The sequence below is a fragment of the Cydia strobilella genome, chromosome 11 (assembly GCF_947568885.1).
Source record: "Cydia strobilella chromosome 11, ilCydStro3.1, whole genome shotgun sequence".
In the NCBI taxonomy this organism is placed as follows: domain Eukaryota; kingdom Metazoa; phylum Arthropoda; class Insecta; order Lepidoptera; family Tortricidae; genus Cydia; species Cydia strobilella.
In genome coordinates, this window is record NC_086051.1 from 8,529,136 (window position 1) to 8,549,894 (window position 20,759).

The window sequence follows — 20,759 nt, forward strand, 5'->3', positions numbered from 1 at the left end:
GTTATTGTTGTAACTATTATTTTGGTGATTAGGTGCTGGCGGGCTTGGTCGCGACGTAGAAGGTAAAAATTTAGAAGTACCGGTCTCATGTTTGTTGCGATTTAGTGCCTCAAGGACGTCCGCGCGATTAATTAAAAATTTATGAAATTGATCTAAAGTAGGAACGTCATCGAGCGTGTTACGGTACTCTTCCCATTTTATTAGAGTTTGGCCGTCTAATTTAGACGTTAACATGAATATAACAAGCATATCCCACTTGTCGGTCGGCTGTCCCAAACTCGACAATGCTCTCAAATTTTTAGTGACATGATCGACTAAGAAACGAAGTGCCTTTTCGAACTCACGGGCGGGCGCTTGTATGTTAAACAGTGAACTTAAATGGTGGTTAACAAGCAACCTTTTATTATTGTAGCGATCACCCAGTAATTTCCAGGCTTCTTCATAGTTAGCAGAAGACACTTCTAAGTTAGAAATAATTCTAGCCGCATCCCCCTCCAAGTAGGATATGAGGTAGTGAAATTTATGTATAGGCTTTATACGTTCATTTTTGTGAATAAGATTTTCGAATGTATCACGAAACTCAAGCCAGCGGAAATAGGCACCATCGAATTTGGAAATTTGTATTTGTGGCAATTTAAAGCCTTGATCCTGATGATCGTGAGTACATTGAGCAGGCACAGGAACAGCGCCCGAATTGCGTCGTTCCATTTCGATCGTACTGAATTTTTCAATTAATGTTTTGGCTTTTGCAATGTTTGTAATAATATTTTGCTCAATCATCTCGCGTTCATCAAGCTCAGTCGATAATTGGTCAGCATTCAGGACCTCAATCTCATTCTGCACTGTGTCGAACTTGGATGACAAACCCTCAAGCTTGCTAAGCTTAAGACTTAGCTCAGCCAATTCAATATTAGAAATATCCTCCTTTGTACTCAACGTATTTATATAAATTTTAAATTTAGTAATTTGTCCTTTAATTGAACTTCGCGAAACAGTTAATTCTTTCAAGCGTTTTGCGGCCAAAGCCTTTTGTTTCTCATCCTCGCTCGACATTGTTATTTTTTAGTTTTACGACTTTTACGTAAAGAAAAACACTTAACTATAAAAAAGATAACAAAAGGTTTATCTCACGCTCCTCACTACGGTGTACTTGCCGCTGGAAGTCCGGCTGTGCGAGCTCAGCTGACTGGTAGCTACTTGATATTTTAACTGGACTTGCTACGCTGAACCGCACCGTGACGATTCTGGAATATTCGGCGAAATACTTTAAATACAATGAGATTATTATTAAATGAGGTCAAAATGAGGGCTAATTGAAAAGATGAAACCAATTTGTAAAGTATTTGTGAATTGTATGTTAAATTGTAGGTTAAATTGTATTCGAAAAAATGGTAAAATTGTTTTTAAGTTTTAGCAATAATTTACGTTAATTTGTCTCGAAAGTAGTTTGTTTTTAATGAAATATGTAAATAATGTTTAGAATGAAACTAATTAAGCATGGGCCACCATATGATTTAGAGATTGTAATTGAAATATTAGGTTGAAAGTACGATATTACCAAAGAATGTAACTAGATATAAATTGATTTGTTTTGACGATATTTTTGTGTATTTGCGTAGGTGGAAGTATAATATACCTCTTTAAGAGTATCTAAAAGAAAATTGTTTACAATTTTGACTATTAGATGAAAAATTTGGGTGTTTGGAAGGACAAAGGAAGGGCACTTAGCTCTGGCAATTGCTTCGACGCGCAGGGTGAACTTTCAACGTAGCACTGCACTGCACTCCACAATCCAGCCAAGATTTACTCTTCAGTCTTCATCCAGGGACAGGAATCTTCTAGATGTTACTGCATACGCGCCCTTGCTGCATACGCGCCTTTGTACTATCGTACTTTCTTGATTTTTCTTGGTTTTTCTTGATTTTCGTAGGTTCCCCACATGGGCCAACAATTAATGTATCGTAGTGTACATTACGGGGCCTTAATATAATTATTAAAACCCAAAATTATATTTTTAAACTATTTAATTGACGATGAACGTCTTACATGGTAGACATGAAATGATGCAAGGGGTGGGTAGGTATATAAAATTATTAATGGCGGCGCTGTAAGCGCCTATCGAAAGTTGAAGGCAACGAATCTTCAATCGTAGTCCAGCTTCAGGGATCTGAACACGATATTTTTTTGATTATTCTAAGAGTGCTAAAAAAGCTTAATTAGGATTCATACTGTTTAATTTATAAGCCAAGCCAAGATGTCAAGTCATCCACACCAAAAATCAGCCATCACCCGAGCACCGGCCGCAGTGTGCCCGCGACCCTACACTCACCCGTGATACAGAACACGAGCAGGCACAGGCGGATGGCGTCCACGGCCTCGGCGTCCAGCTGCAGCGCGGGCCCCGTGGCCACGAGCACGGCGGCCATCACCGCAGGCGCGCCCCACGCCACGAATCCCAGCACCGGCCACAGCGTCACCACGAAGCATGGCCCGCGGCTCTATAAACAGAAGACGACTAATGAGCAATACAACAGATGACTTACTAAATTTACTAAATAGAGCATGTAAGACGACACGCGCATACTAATTTAGTATGAGCGCCTATGTGTATGTTTTATGAAGCAGTCCTTGTGGTAGTCGTGCATGCTCTAAAACAAACGGGAAGACAATGGGCAGACAGGTCCAAAGCGGAAGCGCAATCTGTCTGCAGTGGCGGAATAGCAGTCTTTCCAATTTTTTGTCACGGTTGGCCGCCCCTAATATCTGGCCGCCATAGGCCCGGGATTACTGGACCTTATGGCAAATCTGCCACTATCCCTAGACTTATATTGACCGGGATATATAGACCCGGAAAAAAGGAAAAGGTAATCACGGTCTATATTTCGGTCAATATTAGTCTAGTGAAACTAACAGTGAATCATTCAAAACTCCGCCACTATCCGTCTGTATGAGCCCTAGTTTTGACTCGTGTAGGTACGAATCAATGGACTCGGCTAACGATATAAATAAAACGTTTCATCAACCTTCTGTTGTTGTTTTTATTCTGTTTCTGACTCGGAAGACAATAGTCATTGTTACATAATTATGCAAGTTTATTTACATTTTTACTATATTTTCCTTTCCAAACTTAAAACCTTAATCATTCGTCAGTATTTATTTAAAACCAGTGATTTTAAACCTAAGCTGTAGTAATAAGTATTCCTCGAGTATTGTACCAGGGCTTCAACTCTTACTTCCTTGTGCGTAATGTAACGCCAACCGCGTTTTATAAGATTAAATTACATACCAGGGATGTTGCGAATATTCGCATCCGCATCCACAACCGCGTAACTTCCGCATTATTTCGAAAATCGATGCGGATGCGGATGTGGAACAGGTAGGTATAGATAAAATTTTCTCTACTGAGCTCGTTCACTTACCTGTACTAACAATGGCATTCTGTTAAACAAAAGCCATTATTTATTTTATGTGAGCGCGTGGCCGTTGTGCCTGAGACTCACACACAATGGCCACGCGCTCAGGCACAACGGCCACGCGCTCACATAAAAGAAATAATGGCTTTTGTTTAACAGAATGCCAATGTTACTACAGGTAAGTGAACGAGCTCAGTAGGGAAATTTTTATCTATACAGGAACGTCTTAGCGGCGGCGTAAGTGCTAGGTAATTTCGTCATTAGCCAATAGGAATCTCGTTTCGTTTGTGATTCGTCGATCGAGTACTTTAGCCTATGACGGACAGCGACAAGAAGTGAATAATTTGTTTTATTTGGACTTTAGTATAGTAATGCGTTTGTGGGGCATGCGTTCTTGTTCATATACTAAGTGTCGTTTTTAAATAACAATTACTAAAGTGTAATATTTGACTTTTATTAGGGAGGGAGGGAGGTCCATAATTCAAGATGGGCTCTCAGTGACCTTGACGTCACGTTCACTTATCGTGTTGTTAGGAGCGTTTCGCAAGTGAGGCACGACTGTCGGACTTTATCATTTCTGACTTTTGTATTGCTTTAATACAATGGGTCCCATATAGACATTTGATCCTAAAAACACACCTGATCGATTAGTACCATTAATGAATATTTGTCATCTAGCCTATTATATTTGGCTACTTTGGCCGTCTCTATCTAATTGATGCTGTTTTTGTACCCATTGTTATGTTATGTCATTAATATAATACTAAGGAAACACTTTTCAAAAAGTTACCCAAAATATTAAGTAATTTTTAGTCAATGTTACCATTTAAGTATTCATTGCAAATGTGACCCAAGAGACATCACTATGCCAAAAAGACATGAATGAGTTCAAACTTTACCTGCAACATGAGGAGTCCGATAGAGAGCATGGAAGTCCAGAGCAGGCAGGAGTACATGCTGAAGGTGCAGAGCGTCTGCTGGAGCAACACCGACCAAGACGGCGTGTACGATGACTGCGGCCCGCCCCAGATCACGCTGATAGCTAGCAGCAACTGTAACAAAGTTAATGTCGTAATCAGGAGTTAAATTATATTAAAAATAATTTTAAACGAGTCACTCGCGTAATTTTAATCGATTATAGCTTGATTCGATCAGTTTCGAGGGTCATCAACTGTAGCGAATGCATGGATACTTGACGATAATCGGCAAAAACGCGAGTGACATGTTTTAGAATGTTTAAGTCTCACATGAGTTTTATACTGAATAGAGCAAAGTGATGTATATGGCGAGGGTGAAGGAAAGAATTCTTAAGTGTAGGTAGTACATAGTAGGTCTTAACATTCTTAACGTCCAAGACCTGTTGCTACTTTGAACAAAAACAGAATAAATTACAAATGTTTTATGCAAAAACGTAATTACCTGTGACACCATTAAACACAGAGTTAATCTATGCGGCATACGCTTATATTTCTTCGTAACGATGAACACCGTTATCACCCACACACAGGCCACTAAAGATACAATAGACAGGTGGAAGCCAAATTTCTTCATCTGCTCTGCGTAGTCTTTGTTGATCGATATCACCTGGGCTGACATGAACATTATGGGCGCTGACAGGAATGTGCAGATCACCATTGATGAAGCCATCTGAAATTTAATTTGTTTTTATTTAATGCGCGTTGTGGTGGTTGAGCTTGCTAAATTAGTAGGCAAAAGGAGGTTTCAGTATAAAGAAAAAGCCCCTGACCGGACCGGACCGAAGATCGCGTCACGGCTCTGTTGCATTGGTCGATATAGGGCCCTTATTCGGGGAATTGTTTTCATTGGTCGATGGCGCCCTTAAGAGGCCTTATTCCTACAAACGAGCGTATTTTGCAAAATGCTTCCTTTTTCATTCAACATTACGACGTAACTATTAGTATTTTTTCAAAAACTGTTAACGTTCTTAAATAATCATTTCCTAAACTAGCGGCTGAAATAATTAAAGTTTGCATTTTCTCTTTTTAAACCTAAAATAAATGAGTTTTCCTGGGAGTATTTTTCAAAATTTGCAGTGAAAGGTGTCATTTCGGTTGCCAATTTTGCAGTAAACAAGAATCATTTGGTACATGAATGATTACAATTCAATTCACCATATCTTGTACGAGGGGCTAAAATGATTGAAAATCAAAGATTCATTTAAAAAAATTGATAAATAACCTTCCGAGTTTTCCTCATTTTTTCGGTGAAAACAGGGTCGCATTATATTTTTTTATCGCAAATTGTACTTATATTATGCCCTCAAAATAATATTATAGCAAACTCTAACTTTATGTGAATCCATAAAAAATAATCATAACTATAGGACCTATTTTACCGTAAATTTAAATATTTTTAAAAGACGTATAAATCACGCTGCACCGACACTGCGCGCTCAGTCTCCGCCGGGCGCGCTTAGGGGACGGACCTGCGCTCGATCGTCAGGCGTTTGTTTCGTTCGTAATCAACGAGCTAGTTCCGAGAAGTGGTGTATACTGCGATTAGAAAATCTTGATCCTTAGGTGATCAATGTAATCATAGGTACATTTTATAGCACAAATATTAAATTTTTTCGCCTAGGTGATCGGGTCTGTTCAGGGTGCCTAGCCAAGATGCCAACAGTTTAGGTACCTATAGTTTACATTAAAACCAAATCTGTAGCTGGCCTCTGAATGGGTAGTAGAAACGGGTTCCGTATGTCTTTCCCTTTCCAGATGACCAAGGTGCCTAGCCAATATGCCAACCGTTTAGGTACCTAGAATATAGTTTACATTAAAACCAAATCTGTAGCTGGCCTCTAAAATGGGTCGTAGAAACGCGTTCCTTGTATCTTTCGCTTTCTAGATGACCAGGGTGCCTAGCCAAGATGCCAACCGTTTAGGTACCTATAGTTTACATTAAAACCAAATCTGTAGCTGGCCTCTGAATGGGTAGTAGAAACGGGTTCCGTATGTCTTTCCCTTTCCAGATGACCAAGGTGCCTAGCCAAGATGCCAACCGTTTAGGTACCTAGAATATAATTTACATTAAAACCAAATCTGTAGCTGGTCTCTAAAATGGGTAGTAGAAACGCGTTCCTTGTATCTTTCGTTTTCTAGATGACCAGGGTGCCTAGCCAGGATGCCAACCGTTTAGGTACCTATAGTTTACATTAAAACCAAATCTGTAGCTGGCCTCTGAATGGGTAGTAGAAACGGGTTCCGTATGTCTTTCCCTTTCCAGATGACTAAGGTGCCTAGCCAAGATGCCAACCGTTTAGGTACCTATAGTTTACATTAAAACCAAATCTGTAGCTGGCCTCTGGATGGGTAGTAGAAACGGGTTCCGTATGTCTTTCCCTTTCCAGATGACCAAGGTGCCTAGCCAATATGCCAACCGTTTAGGTACCTAGAATATAGTTTACATTAAAACCAAATCTGTAGCTGGCCTCTAAAATGGGTCGTAGAAACGCGTTCCTTGTATCTTTCGCTTTCTAGATGACCAGGGTGCCTAGCCAAGATGCCAACCGTTTAGGTACCTATAGTTTACATTAAAACCAAATCTGTAGCTGGCCTCTGAATGGGTAGTAGAAACGGGTTCCGTATGTCTTTCCCTTTCCAGATGACCAAGGTGCCTAGCCAAGATGCCAACCGTTTAGGTACCTAGAATATAATTTACATTAAAACCAAATCTGTAGCTGGTCTCTAAAATGGGTAGTAGAAACGCGTTCCTTGTATCTTTCGCTTTCTAGATGACCAGGGTGCCTAGCCAAGATGCCAACCGTTTAGGTACCTATAGCTTACATTAAAACCAAATCTGTAGCTGGCCTCTGAATGGGTAGTAGAAACGGGTTCCGTATGTCTTTCCCTTTCCAGATGACCAAGGTGCCTAGCCAAGATGCCAACTGTTTACGCTCCGTAGCGAACGAAACGCAACCGTCTCTGTCGCACTAATATGGAAGAGTGATAGAGAGCGATTACCCTATCGTTCGCTGCGGAACGAACGACTGGCATCTTGGCTAGGCACCCAGGTTTAGGTACCTATAGTTTACATTAAAACCAAATCTATAGCTGGCCACTGTAATGGGTAATAGAAACGCGTTCCGTATGTGTTACGCTTTGCAGATGACCAGGGTGCCTAACCAAGATGCCAACTGTTTACGCTCCGTAGCGAACGAAACGCAACCGTCTCTGTCGCACTAATATGGAAGAGTGATAGAGAGAGATTACCCTATCGTTCGCTGCGGAACGAACGACTGGCATTTTGGCTAGGCACCCAGGTTTAGGTACCTATAGTTTACATTAAAACCAAATCTATAGCTGGCCACTGTAATGGGTAATAGAAACGCGTTCCGTATGTGTTTCGCTTTGCAGATGACCAGGGTGCCTAGCCAAGATGCCAACCGTTTACGCTCCATAGCAAACGAAACGCAACCTTCTCTGTCGCACTAATATGGAAGAGTGATAGAGAGAAATTACCCTATCGTTCGCTGCGGAACGAACGACTGGCATCTTGGCTAGGTACTCTGATTATCTGGAAAGCAAAACACATGCGGAACGCGGTTCTATTACCCATTTCAGTGGCCACCTACAGATTTGGTTTTAAGTGGTTTTAACGTAAACTGTAGGTACTAAACCCGAGTGCCTAGCCAAGATTCCAGTCGTTCGTTCCGAAGCGAACAATAGCGTAATCTCTCTCTATCACTCTTCAATATTAGTGCGACAGAGACAGTTACGTTTCGTTTGCTACGCCATAAACGGTTGGCATCTTGGCTAGGCACCCTGGTCATTTGGAAAATGAAAGACATACGGATCGCATTTCTATTACCCTTTTCAGAGGCCAGCTGCAGATTTGGTTTTAATGTAAACTATAAGTACCTAAACGGTTGGCATCTTGGCTAGGCACCCTGGTCATCTCTGGGTACAAGTATGTATATGTTCTTAACATAATAAATTGAAATTACTACTACCATGCATATAAAATAAAATAAAAGAGTGGCTATAACAATAAAAATAATGTTACTTGCTATTGAAATCGACAAAGATCAAGATTATTCTTCTCTGCGTTCAAAACGCGTTATAGTTGCCGGCGCTCGCGTACCGCGCGTCAACGCCATCTATTGAGTGTTATTTCGTGAAATCGATGAACGCTCCAGGGAATAAGGGCTCTTAAGCAGGGTGCGGGAGATTTCCACTAGTCGTTTTACCGCCTTACTGCCTGCGGGGAGTCACCGCATGCTGTATATAGACCAGTGAAACTGAGCTTTACGATTACTACTGATCAGTTCCTTGTTCTCCTTGCAGCATACCCTTTACTGAAGCGTCATCATCGTTTTCGCAGCACATTTCGGTCCCAGGGTAAGTGTAAGTATTTGACATTAATTTAAGTAATAAAACTATGAAAACGGATTATATCGCGTATATTGAATTTATAATCCGTTTTCATAGTTTTATTTCATGAGTAACTATCGCGGTAACCAAAGACAATATTATTAATTTAAGTATTAAATAAATATTTGTATTTATTATTATTTGTAATTATTTATGAAAAAGTCCTTTTGGTAGGCTCATTTTATGCTTTTACTTAACAAATAATTCTGAAGCAAAGACGTAATATAACATACTAGCTTTTGCCCACGACTTCGTCTGCGTGGAATTAGTAATTTGGGTACCTTAATCTTTAAACTAATCTGCTTTTAAATCCATCCTTTTTTTCACCCCCAAATTGGTCCACTATAAATTTCCACCCCATTTTTACACCTCTAAGGGATGATTTCGGGGATAAAAATTATTCTATATCCTTCCCCACAGCTTAAACTATTCCCATACCACGTTTCATCTAAATCAATTCCGCGGTTATTGATTCACCATACAAATTTCCACCTCCCTTTCCCCTTAAGCAGTGAGTTCTGGGATAAAAAGTACCTATCTTATGTCCTTCCCCGGGACTCAAACTATCTGTATACCAAATTTCAACTAAATCGGTTCAGCAGTTTAAGCGTGAAGAGGTAACAGACAGACACACTTTCGCATTTATAATATTAGTATGGACTTCACCTACCAAATCAACTTCCAGTTGGTACAGGTTAGAGAAGACGAAAACTGCGGGCGCAGTGGGTATGGTTCCGTACAAGAATGCGTAGGTCGATAATGAAGACGTCTCGGAATCGTTGGCTCCCGCGTTCAATGCGCTTACGCACTCTCTCATCACCACTGGTAAGACAATCCTGGAAAACAATGTAAATAGTTATTTGTTTTACAAGGGGGCAAAGTTGTTTAACCGCTCGTGCTAATATTCACACCCGAGCAAGTGAAAGATTCCAAATTCGAAAAATAGAATACTAAGCAAAGAGTATAATAATATATGTATATACTAAGCGCTGCGAGGCTTTCAAGGCACGAGGGTTAAACAAATTTTGCCACCGAGTGAAATACAACATTTTTCACCACACCAATGCAATGAAAAATCTAAATGTAAAATATCAAACAAAATCAAATCCAAATAAACGATATTAAATATTTATCATTGAAAAAAAAAATCACTTAAAAATCAATTCTACCCGCCAACATAAGGAAACCACTCAAAATTTGTATACCATCAATCAAAAGGAAAAATTATATAACTATTGCATTAGGTCAACTAAATTGAACTTACAGCTTAACCATTATTAGGACACAAGGCAGCAACAGAGCAGGCCCTCTCAGTCGGTGTATTTGGCCAACCATCCTGAGCCCCAATAAAAATAGAGCGGTAGCTGAGAAAGAGTCTCCAAATACCTAAAATTTGCAATTTCAAGGAATTAACATTCTTGGCACTGGTTATTTAGGTATAAAATTTATCAAAAGGGGGATTAAACAAGGGCATATTTTTAGGGTTCCGTACCCAAAGGGTAAAAAACGGGACCCTATTACTAAGACTCCGCTGTCTGTCTGTCACCAGGCTGTATCTCGTGGACCATGATAGCTAGACAGTTGAAATTTTCACAGATGATGTATTTCTGTTGCCGTTATAATAACAAATACTAAAAACAGAATAAAACAAATATTTAAGTGGGGCTCCCATACAAGAAACATGATTTTTTTGCCGTTTTTTGCGTAATGGTACGGAACCTTTCGTGCGCGAGTCCGACTCGCACTTGGCCGGTTTTTTATTGTAACTTTTGTAAATATGTCCCGCAAATTTTGTGAGAAAGTAATAATAAACTAAATAAATAACACTTAAACTTACTTTCAGTAGCAGCTCAATGTATGGTGAAAGTTGATGTTTAAAAGCAATATTGCCTATAATACCCAGAACTGTCATCACTAAAACAGGGTTCAAAGCTATGCCTTTGACAATCTGCCTCAACAACTTGAACTTGCACAGTTCACTTGATCTCTCCCCTTCAGGCGATGTGGTCACTATCTGAGCATTGTCTCGTTGTTTCTTTATCTCCATTAGCACAAAAGCAACTGGATTTAGCATTGCTAGTGATATTGGTGCCATCAAATATAGGAAGAGAGCATATTCTGGATGTGTGCGCTCATAGATAGCATTAACTGAAATTTATATTTAAATAGATCTTTAATCAGATATATAAATGAACAACACAATATTACAGCTTCCCGATTAATTTTTTTATACAAATTGTTGCAGTTCATAAGAACCAGTGTTTTTAAGCACATTAGTAGTAAAACTTATACTGATTAATCTTCTTCATACCCTGTAATACAATTACTTACATCAAGAAAAGTTGGTACCTAAGCCACACACACTTCAATACTTACTTATTGGATATCCCAAGGCAAAATCATTGCTCTGTGTGCAAAAAATGGCAAATATACCAGCTCTCCCAAGGTTCACTGGTTTAGACACCAGAATGGTGACAATCATAACTGCAAAGAACACAATGCCTTTGCCTAATAGTATAGCAACAAGGAATGTCCAGTTGACAGTACTAAAGTCCAGTCTAGCCAGGGATAAGAATATGAGTGATGGAAGGGCAAAGGTGCCCACAAATGTACCAATCCCTTTTGATTCTGTCTGTGACACCACATTTAGGCGGCCAGCAATATACCTACAATAAGAAAAAATATATTAACTAGACAATCTTATCCTCTCCTATACAAGTCACTTCTTAGTAATGCAAAACATATATTAAATATATTTTATGATGTTTAAAAAATAAATGAAAATGCTTGTTAGAAATTTATGTTTATATCATAATCATAACAGATATTTTTCTTTTTACAGTATTTTTTAATAAATAATAATTGATTTCAACTTACCCACATAATATAATTGTAAAGCACTGGAACAGTGCGGGATATAAATTATCTGCTTTAGCTGGATCAAGGAGGAAAGTTGATTCTTCCATTTTATCAGTTGTTATGTTAATGTAATCTAAAACAAAAATGTTATTTATTAGCGTAGCATATGTTCATTTATACATGTTATTTGTTAAATATCCTTCTATCGAAAACATGTCTTTAAATAATAATTTATACACTTACCAATATGTTACTGTAGCATATAAGTAAAATACATCTCAAACAACTGTAACGTCTGTAACTCGGAAGTCAGTATAGTAAGCTGATGGAATATAATTATGACAGGCTAATGTTAAGTAATCATTTAATAACAAGCAATTCTAAGAACATTTTAAATTTAAACAGGTATTGATATACTACGCCGACCCTCACATAGGTTAATACATAGTATAGAAAAACTGAAAATATCGATAGCACTGAGAACAATGATAACGCGACGTGAGCTGACACAGCCACTGGGTTTTGTCATTAATTATTTGTTATCAAATCTATGGTGTGAAATTTTTACAGCGTTTTTGTTTGATTTTTATTTCATGACTATTGACACTTGACATTCTGTCATCAATCGATATGCAAGTTCCATTCAAACAAATAAAAAAATCGGACTACTCAAATACACGTTTTAATGTCTTGCTGAAATAGCTTCAGTGTTGCCACCTTCTATTCATAAGGGGTTCCATAGTCCATAGCTGGATTGCAAGGCGTGTAAAGAATGCTTAAGCGGTTTTTTTTATGACAGACACAGAAAAACCGGTAATACGGAAGTACGTATTTCATTTATTAAAAAATAACAACATCCGTATCCGGTACACAAAACAGTATTTATGGATTTTATGGCGGCAGGCAGATTAAATTAATGGAAGAAGTATTCATAAGTTATAGTCGGAAAAAAATACCTACAATTCTGAATACTTACAATAAAATGTCCGGAGTTCAAAGAGTTCGTTTGAACAACCTAAATATAAACTTACAGAATGCCTTAATTGTAGGGATTATTATTGCTAAAAAACAGTCGCGTACAGTAGGATTGAAGAAAAAAAATGGAGATTCTAGAGGAGTTACGTCTTTTACTATGCGAGATTCGGAAGTGGATACCATTAATGTCGACGTCTGGGGCTCTGAATATTTCGCCATTACTTTTTATGAAAGATTTCTTGTCGGCGACGTGGGTAATGTTTATTTTCATAATATCAGAGGAAAAACTTTTAAGAAGTTAATGAAGTTTCCAACTTCTGTGCTATGAAATATTTGTTATATTTACTTGTTATGTACAACAGAATCAAACCCTTTTTCAGTCGAAATTTCACAACCGAAGATTTGCGTCAAAAGCGGCAATGATGCGTATAGACCACTAGTAAGTATACCTACAAATATTTTACTCATAATGCTACAACTACAATTATCATACCAAATAAATAATTTTGAATTTTTAAATTTAAACTTTATTTGAAATCATTGTGTAAACCTGTGTTATGTACAATAAATAATCCACCGAGTGACAGCTTTTGTGTTTGACACGACGTGGAAAAGCAGGAAAAGGTTAAATAATTTGATAGAAAACATCCATGACTCGGGAACAAATATCAGTGCTCATCACACAAACAAATGCCCTTACCGGGATTCGAACCCAGGACCATCGGCTTCACAGGCAGGGTCATTACCCACTAGGCCAGACCTACTACTTAAGTGTAATGTGTAACATTCTAGGTATCTTCCCCTTTCGACCTAGTCGTGAACGAGGGGTCGTCCGACGTGTGCATCCACACCGGGGACTCGTTTGCGTCGTTCCTCCCGCTCCTGCACATACCGTCCAAACCGTCGTCCGGTTATTACGGACTAGGTGAAGTGCTGAAACTGCCGGGTATGTAAACTTTCCCTTCAATGTTCCAGCGCCAATCACGACACATTGTCGTCAAAGCGTTTTAATGGAGTAGATAACGATCATCAACAGTTGTAACTGATATTTAATAATATAAATATATATAAATATTACGGACTATTACGAAACCATTTTTAGTTCCGGACCAAAAAGGTACAAAATAAGGAAGGAAGGTTATGGTGCGACTCTGTCCGTCTGTCTGCCTGTCTGTCACTTAGCTAAATATCTCGAGAACTACTGAAGCTATCGATTTGAAAGTTTTGAACAGCGCTAACCTTAACACATTGGAAGTGTAATTTTTTATTTTTTTATTAATTATGAAAAATGCGCAATATAAAGTTTTAAATTGAATTGTAGGTACGGCCTGATGATAACGATTATCCGAATAATAATAATCATTTCAAGAAGCCAAGTCACGCATACGATTGCTTCTAAGTTCGATTGCACTTTATCCCATTTCCGATGGTTATTTTTGTACTATTATCAAATTCTTGTTTTCTTTATTTTATACAGAAGGGGACAATGTGTATGTCGACTTGCTGGTCGTAGTAAAATCTGTGAAGCCGGTGAAAAGCATTAAGACCAAAGCGGGCGTGGACATGACTTTGCGGAGCGTGGAGATTATTGACAACACCACGCCCGCCTCCATCGAGCTAGCTATATTCGATATCGACACTATACAAAGGTGATTACTTATTCTGTACAGTCTGGCCTATCAGAGTTATCAAATACTGTGTCTACGTTAAAATCAAATAACCGACTTAATGCCTTAAGGTCACTAAGATATGTGATGAAAAATTGTTTTAGAATCAATACATTATTCCAGGGCCGAGGACTGGCGTCCGCTTGAAAGCGTGCTGTTCATATCGGACGCACGCGTGTCGTGGCGCGGTCGTGTGGGCGTGCAGGTCTCTATGCGGTCTGTGGTCACCCATCAACCACACAGCGCCGATGCCGAGGCGCTGCTGCTGTATGTCAGGAACCAGGCTAATACACGTAAGTTCATAAATAGGCCCAGACTTTTGGGGAACAATTTTTAAGATAGACCTGCACATAGGTACATTGCAACAGTGCAACTCTAAATTCATGAGTGTCCCACGGTCTTCGACTCTCAATTTGTCCTGGCCCTCTAGGATCCACTTAAGGGGGCTATTGAGTTAAAATGTTAAGAACTGCGGAGTAGCCATAACTTCCGTCGCAAGTTTCGCGCGACGTGCCATATATTATATTCCCTTCAAATTTTTTGGTTTTACGCCCCCTCTTAAGAAAAAAATCTCAATTGATCTTCATCATCGATCGGCACTTCGGGTTGGGTTATTTTTGCAAGTTGATGCTTTGATGATGAGTAAAATAGCTTCTGTCCATCTCTTGTAAGACAGCGAAGCAAGGCTCGAGCACTGCACCCTTCTCATCTCGTCACTGGCCATAAGTAGTGAAATTTAGTAATAGTAATAGGTAGTCTGGCCGAAGGGTGTCGTGTTTCGGAGGTTTCAGAGGAGGGGCAAACTTCCTAATCCGACACAAGACCAGACGGTTCAATGGAGCCACGCCGTTTTGTCGCATACCTAAATAGGTACCTAGTGTTTAGTTGTATCAAGTTGTATGTTAATAAAATGTATGTGTATGTTAGTCTATAAGGTATTTGTAATAAGGGCCATGTTGCCTGTTGAATATATGAATCAAAGATAGATATAACTGTAATAGATGGATACAGTCTAAGGAAAAAACGTGCCTCGAAAATCACGAAAATTTGATTCTCGATCAGATGACGCGACTAGTTTTGGCCTACTCTCTTATAGAGGGTGTTGACGGTTTCGTTTGTTATTTATAATTTTAACGCATATCAGTGAAAGAACATGGGTCAAATCAGATTGAGAAGATGCGAGCAGATTGCGGATATTACATATATACTCAAAATTTTAAATGGTAACATTGATTGTCCTGAATTGCTCGCTAAGCTCTCCTTCAATACTCCATCTAGACCTAAAAAATACTTCCCTCCCCTCTCAATTCCATTTTCATCACGTAATTTCAGAAAGAATAGCTTTCTATTGCGAGCTGGTAAAAGTCTAAATGAACTAACGAAAGAGTGTGATATTGACGTTTTTAAATTTTTAATAGTAACATCACAACTATAAGACGGATTCTGGCAAACAAATCACTTAAGTGAGCGAGTCGTATGCGATAGCATACTCATAATAATATTATTGTATCGATCGATGTATTTTATTAATGTTTTGTTTTTCTTAGCTCAGTATATTAAGAGTATTGAATTGTGGGTATTTAATAAGTAGGTATTCACATTTTGAAATTAGTATTCATATTCATATATTTTATTGGTAATAAATAATTACATGTCAAAATAATGTAAATACAATTGTAAATAACATTCTTAGTTTAAGGTCCTATTGCTTAAAAATAATTCTTTATGGTCATAGAACGCCTGCTCTATAAGCCATTTTTTAAGTTTAGCTTTAAATATTGCTGCACTATGTGCAGCGATGATTTCACCCGGGAGGTGGTTATAGATCTTGCGACCCATGACGTGTGTGAGCTTTCCTGACTTTGCGAGTCGGTGTGGCACGTAAGGTAGCTTACCAGCGCGCGCGCTGCGGGTCTCATACCTGCGCGGGGTAGCGTTACAGTTCTTAGGCGTTGCGTCTACTTCTTCCCGTGTAGTTACCGCCATATTGAAAATAAAGAGAGAAGGCAGAGTTAAAATGCCTAGTGACTTGAAGTGTGGCTTGCAAGTTTCGGTCTGAGGGATTCGCACTATAGTTCTTACTGCCCGCTTTTGTAGACGAAATACCCTTTCCCAATCAGCGGCTGCCGCCCACAGTTCGACCCCATATTGAAGGTGCGAATGTATGGACGCGAAATAACACGCTCGAACCATTTCCGTCGGAAGTAGTCTCGCCAGTCGATTAATCGCGAAACATGCCGTAGCTAATCTACTGCACACTTTGTCTATATGACAGCTCCAGGTGAGGCTGCCACTCAACTCGAACCCAAGAAACGTTGAGTTTTGGACTTGATTGATCAGCTTACCGTTAACCAATACTGACAGTTGTCTCGTTTGCCGGTTAGAGAGGTCAAAGTGGATGTACTGGGTTTTTTGGTGTTTAAACTAAGTCCATTAGCCATAAACCACTTTGACACTGATGCTGCGGTCAAATTTAATTTATATTCGAGCTCATCACAGGTCGAGGCGTCCACTACCACAGCCACATCATCAGCGTACATGAACGTTTGTCCGGTATCGATGGCGTTCGGAAGGTCGTTTAGCAGTAGCGTAAATAGAATATTGGATACGGACGAACCCTGTGCCACGCCCATATTCGCGGTAACTGCGTCTGATCGCACATGACCGTTATTAGCAACCACAACTTGCGACCTGTTGCGTAATAGGTCAGCAATTAATGCAAGTGCGGAGCCTTCAAATCCGTAGTGCTGCAGCTTGTTGATTAGGACGTCATGGTCTGCGACGTCGAATGCTTTCGACAAGTCGCAACACAGTACAGCGACCTGGCTCTTACGCTCACGGGCGTCCATTATTTGCCGAACTAGGGCTCGTGTTAATGAGGTAGTTGAACGCCCTTTCCGATATGCAAATTGCTTATCGGATAAGGCGTCAGTTGATTGTAAAAAATCTGTTAACCTCGAACTTAGGCCGTACTCAAAGATCTTAGTTGAATACGTTGTAAAATTTTAGTGCTAACCACCAATTATGTGTTGAACTTGTTGCTATTGGTGGGAACCTATAATTGGCTTTTTGTTATTTACTTATATAACTATTGTATAATTGATAGCTGTTGGTTCTCCGAAAAATAAATAAATAAATAAATAAAATCATATGAAAATAATTAATACAAATAACAAAATCATTTATCCATATTTAAATACATTTTATCGTATTTTTATAAATCTTCATTTTTAGTTTTAAAGTATATCGCTAGATGGCAGTGAATTTACAGTGGTTACAAAATTTACAATGACATCAGTACCGCTCTATCTTATTATATCCTCATTGTATGAATGAAATAAATACAGGTGGCGGCGAGGCGGCGGCTTGGGCGGCGTGGAGCGGGGCGCGCGCGGCGGCGGCGTCCGCGGCGCAGGTGCGCGACCGCCTCGCCGCCCCCGCCCCCGGCCCCGGCCCCGCGCCCTTCTGCGCCTCGCTGCACGCGCTCTGCACGCACCTCGACCTCGACGACCTCGTCGCGTGAGTACTACGCGTACCTAGCCTGTATGAGGGAGCCGACGCCGGTCTGCCACGAATGTGGTGACCGACATGATACGGCCCGGCACATCCTCGAAACAAAGAAAAACCTAAAAGCTTTTCTTACCGAGAAAGCTCTACTGGCAACCTTTCTTTGTCCATACCATCTCACCGAACAGGTTTCATGTCCTATTCTTTCTCTATTCAGGCAGCTCGCCTTTGGAATAGTCTCCCTGTTAAAATTAGACAGTGTCCGAATAGATTTGCATTTAAAAAATCCTTACGTGAGTACTTTGCTGGCAGAACGATGAATTCTTAGTGTTTCTGTTTTGAAAGTTTCATCTGATATCTTATGTATTTGTATGTATGTATATGTATGTATGTCTATGCCTATCCATTATTTAACTATACTTGTATATATGTAATCACTATGTTGCACCGCCTACAAATTATCTGCTTTGCCCGAAGGTTGACTGGTAGAGAATGCCTCATAGCATTAAGTCCGCCTTTTGTACGATTGTATTTTCTTTTGTGCAATAAAGATTAAATAAAATAAAATAAAGCATATTACTCTATTATAGAATTTTTGACTGAATTACCTAATTAAGATTTACTGCATGACATAACCCTGTTTTGACTATTATTGTTTTTCTGTGATATTATGATTAGCGTGTATTTTTATTGAATTTGTATGCCAATAGGCACGACATAGTGATACTGAAATATGTATTTAACATCTTGTAACTTACCTATGTTGAACAAATAAATCTTTGAATCTTTGAAAAAAAAGAATGGTGGTGGTTGCGAGAATAACAGGAGGGGACCTCTTGCACAAAGTTGTTTCGGCCATGTTGCACATCGAGAGGTCATGGAAGCAGGTGAAGGCCTTTTGTGAAATGGTGATGCTAATGGACACGTAAACCCGCATCCGCTATGGCGCAGACGGAGGGGAAGAAGAGCGCAGCTGTGCGCCAACTTCCCCGGTAGGGCCAGTGGATTAGAGGGCCCACACGCCCCACACTGTATGGCCGTACACGGCTGGGGGAGTCAAAGCGTTTCTGACCTCCCTCAGATGCGGGTGCCCCGGTGTAGGCCGGCCAGGGCTGCCGGGGGGCGACGTGGTAGAATGTTCACGATCCCAGGACGCCTCCCCAAACGGCATATTGTGGGAAACGCCGGTATGGGTTTAGTGGGTAGGCTCCTCCGCCTCTTTTATCAATGAAAAGAGCCGGGTCCCACATACCCACCTCATGACCTCAGGTCAGGGGGACGATGCGTAACAGCATTCCTACACCGACAAAAAAAGAAAGGTTATACCTACTACTTTTTTATACAAAATACAAACTCAGTCCCGAACTTCTGGTTCTCGTCGTACACATTCAGTTCCAAGAGCATTCCCAGATAGCGATTTGTCTCATATGTCCCACTCGTCAGTATGAAGCTCCGCTCACACATCTTCTGATGCGGCTGGAGCGGTTTTATTTTTTTGAAATTTCTTTGGGATTAGGTAAGCTAAAAACACGTACAGTATTTTTAAATAAAGAAAAATGTTGAAATCGGATCACATGATAAAGAATTATCCCTAAAATACCAGTTTAACATACCTACACTTTACAGGTCGCGCATAATAGTTAAATGAACTCGCATTTTACCGGTTTTTCATAGTCACGTGACGCACACGTGTTATGGGTGGGTATTGAAATTGAATGGGTTACTCATACTATTACATTACACATAATCATTCCAATAAAATTAGTAAGTCAACAATAACCTAATAAATGGTGTATAAAATATCTACTCCACAATATAAGCAAATAAGGTAACTGCACCAAAGAAGGCCCATCGTTATTTTTCTCATGTTTAATATGAACTTGCAGTTTTGTCTATGGTACTAGCGAACATGAACGCAAAAATTGAACCCATTCACACAAAAAGTTTAGAATTTTGAAAGTAGTTAACTATTTATTGTTTCAGGGACCCAAACGCCGAAGAACTGAGAGTGCGCTTCGCGGATCATACGGGAGAGTTAAATGTTCGCCTTCCCGTGAATATATTGGCAGAAGTCCTTGGCTATTCGGTACATTATTACTAAATTTAAAAAAAAATCTGGGTAATAGTTTAGTAAGTAGATAGAAAAGTGTAATAATTATGTTCCAGGCAACTCACTTGAAGGCGATGTCAGCTGACGAACGGGCGACAGTTCGTTGGAAAATCCTCTTGGAGCAATGCAACGTCAAGCTGGCCGGGTCCCCTCCAAGACTGCTTGTTTTAACTCTGAGTCGCGCCTCTCAAGCTGATCCAATCCCTCTCTACTAGTTAATAAATTACTTATCTGATGATCGATTAAATTTATAATAATTTTATAAATTATAATTTAAACTTTATAAATTAGTTTATTATTATTAAACCTGCATTTTGATATAGCTTCGCAGACTTCGAAATCGCCACTTACAATGTGTTGTCAACATCCTACATAATTTTTTTTTTTATCATTATCATCAAAACCATCATCATTATTAGGTCCACTTCATTAAATTGGTGGTTTTTCGAGAGAAAATGCTCGGAAATCATCCAAATCACCATACACGTGTCTTTAAAAATTGAGGAGTTCCCTCAATTCCTCATGGATCCCATCATCAGAACTGCACCAGAATTATGTGGGACCTTGGAGTTAGTTCCTTTCAAACAAAAAAAAATAATTGCTCAAATCGGACCACGGGTCTCGGAGTAATCGGTGAACATACATAAAAAAAAACACCAAACCGAATACAGAAGGAGGAGGCTTCTATGAAATTTAAATCGGTAAAAAATTTGTTATTATGATAATTATTGCTATGTTTTCACTACTATGCATTATTAAAATTAATTTGATCATGCCAATAATTACAGTGGGACAGACAAATTGATAAACTTGCCCTCATGGACCATAAAACAGCGCACTG

General features: G+C 39.4%; 2 protein-coding genes across 2 annotated transcripts in view; one reads left to right on the top strand and one right to left on the bottom strand.

The window, feature by feature from the left end:
• The window catches only part of LOC134745477 (lysosomal cholesterol signaling protein), a 31,540-nt gene extending 19,291 nt beyond the window's left edge, over nt 1-12,249 (bottom strand). The window contains exons 1-9 of the mRNA XM_063679517.1: nt 11,903-12,249; nt 11,678-11,792; nt 11,177-11,466; nt 10,638-10,948; nt 10,065-10,186; nt 9,471-9,636; nt 4,833-5,060; nt 4,313-4,465; nt 2,330-2,498 (exon numbers count right to left, since the gene is read on the bottom strand). Coding sequence (XP_063535587.1) covers nt 2,330-2,498; nt 4,313-4,465; nt 4,833-5,060; nt 9,471-9,636; nt 10,065-10,186; nt 10,638-10,948; nt 11,177-11,466; nt 11,678-11,766 — 1,528 coding nt within the window. The 5' untranslated portion in view covers nt 11,767-11,792; nt 11,903-12,249. The remainder of the gene's footprint in view (nt 1-2,329; nt 2,499-4,312; nt 4,466-4,832; nt 5,061-9,470; nt 9,637-10,064; nt 10,187-10,637; nt 10,949-11,176; nt 11,467-11,677; nt 11,793-11,902) is intronic.
• Nucleotides 12,250-12,575: 326 nt separating this feature from the next.
• LOC134745249 (meiosis-specific with OB domain-containing protein) lies at nt 12,576-20,138 on the top strand. Its single transcript, XM_063679244.1, has 8 exons — nt 12,576-12,888; nt 13,015-13,073; nt 13,427-13,580; nt 14,112-14,283; nt 14,425-14,594; nt 17,649-17,820; nt 19,792-19,894; nt 19,975-20,138. Exons 1-8 carry the CDS (start codon nt 12,576-12,578, stop codon nt 20,131-20,133), a joined length of 1,302 nt encoding a protein of 433 aa, XP_063535314.1. The 3' UTR covers nt 20,134-20,138.
• Nucleotides 20,139-20,759: the final 621 nt, after the last annotated feature.

Bases quoted from the DNA above. Each gene is read 5' to 3' on its own strand.
- LOC134745249 (XM_063679244.1), top strand. From the start codon at position 12,576: ATGGAAGAAGTATTCATAAGTTATAGTCGGAAAAAAATACCTACAATT. The intron at 13,581-14,111 runs GTATGTAAACTT...TATTTTATACAG, and splicing joins TGAAGTGCTGAAACTGCCGG to AAGGGGACAATGTGTATGTC. The intron at 14,595-17,648 runs GTAAGTTCATAA...AAATAAATACAG, and splicing joins CAGGAACCAGGCTAATACAC to GTGGCGGCGAGGCGGCGGCT.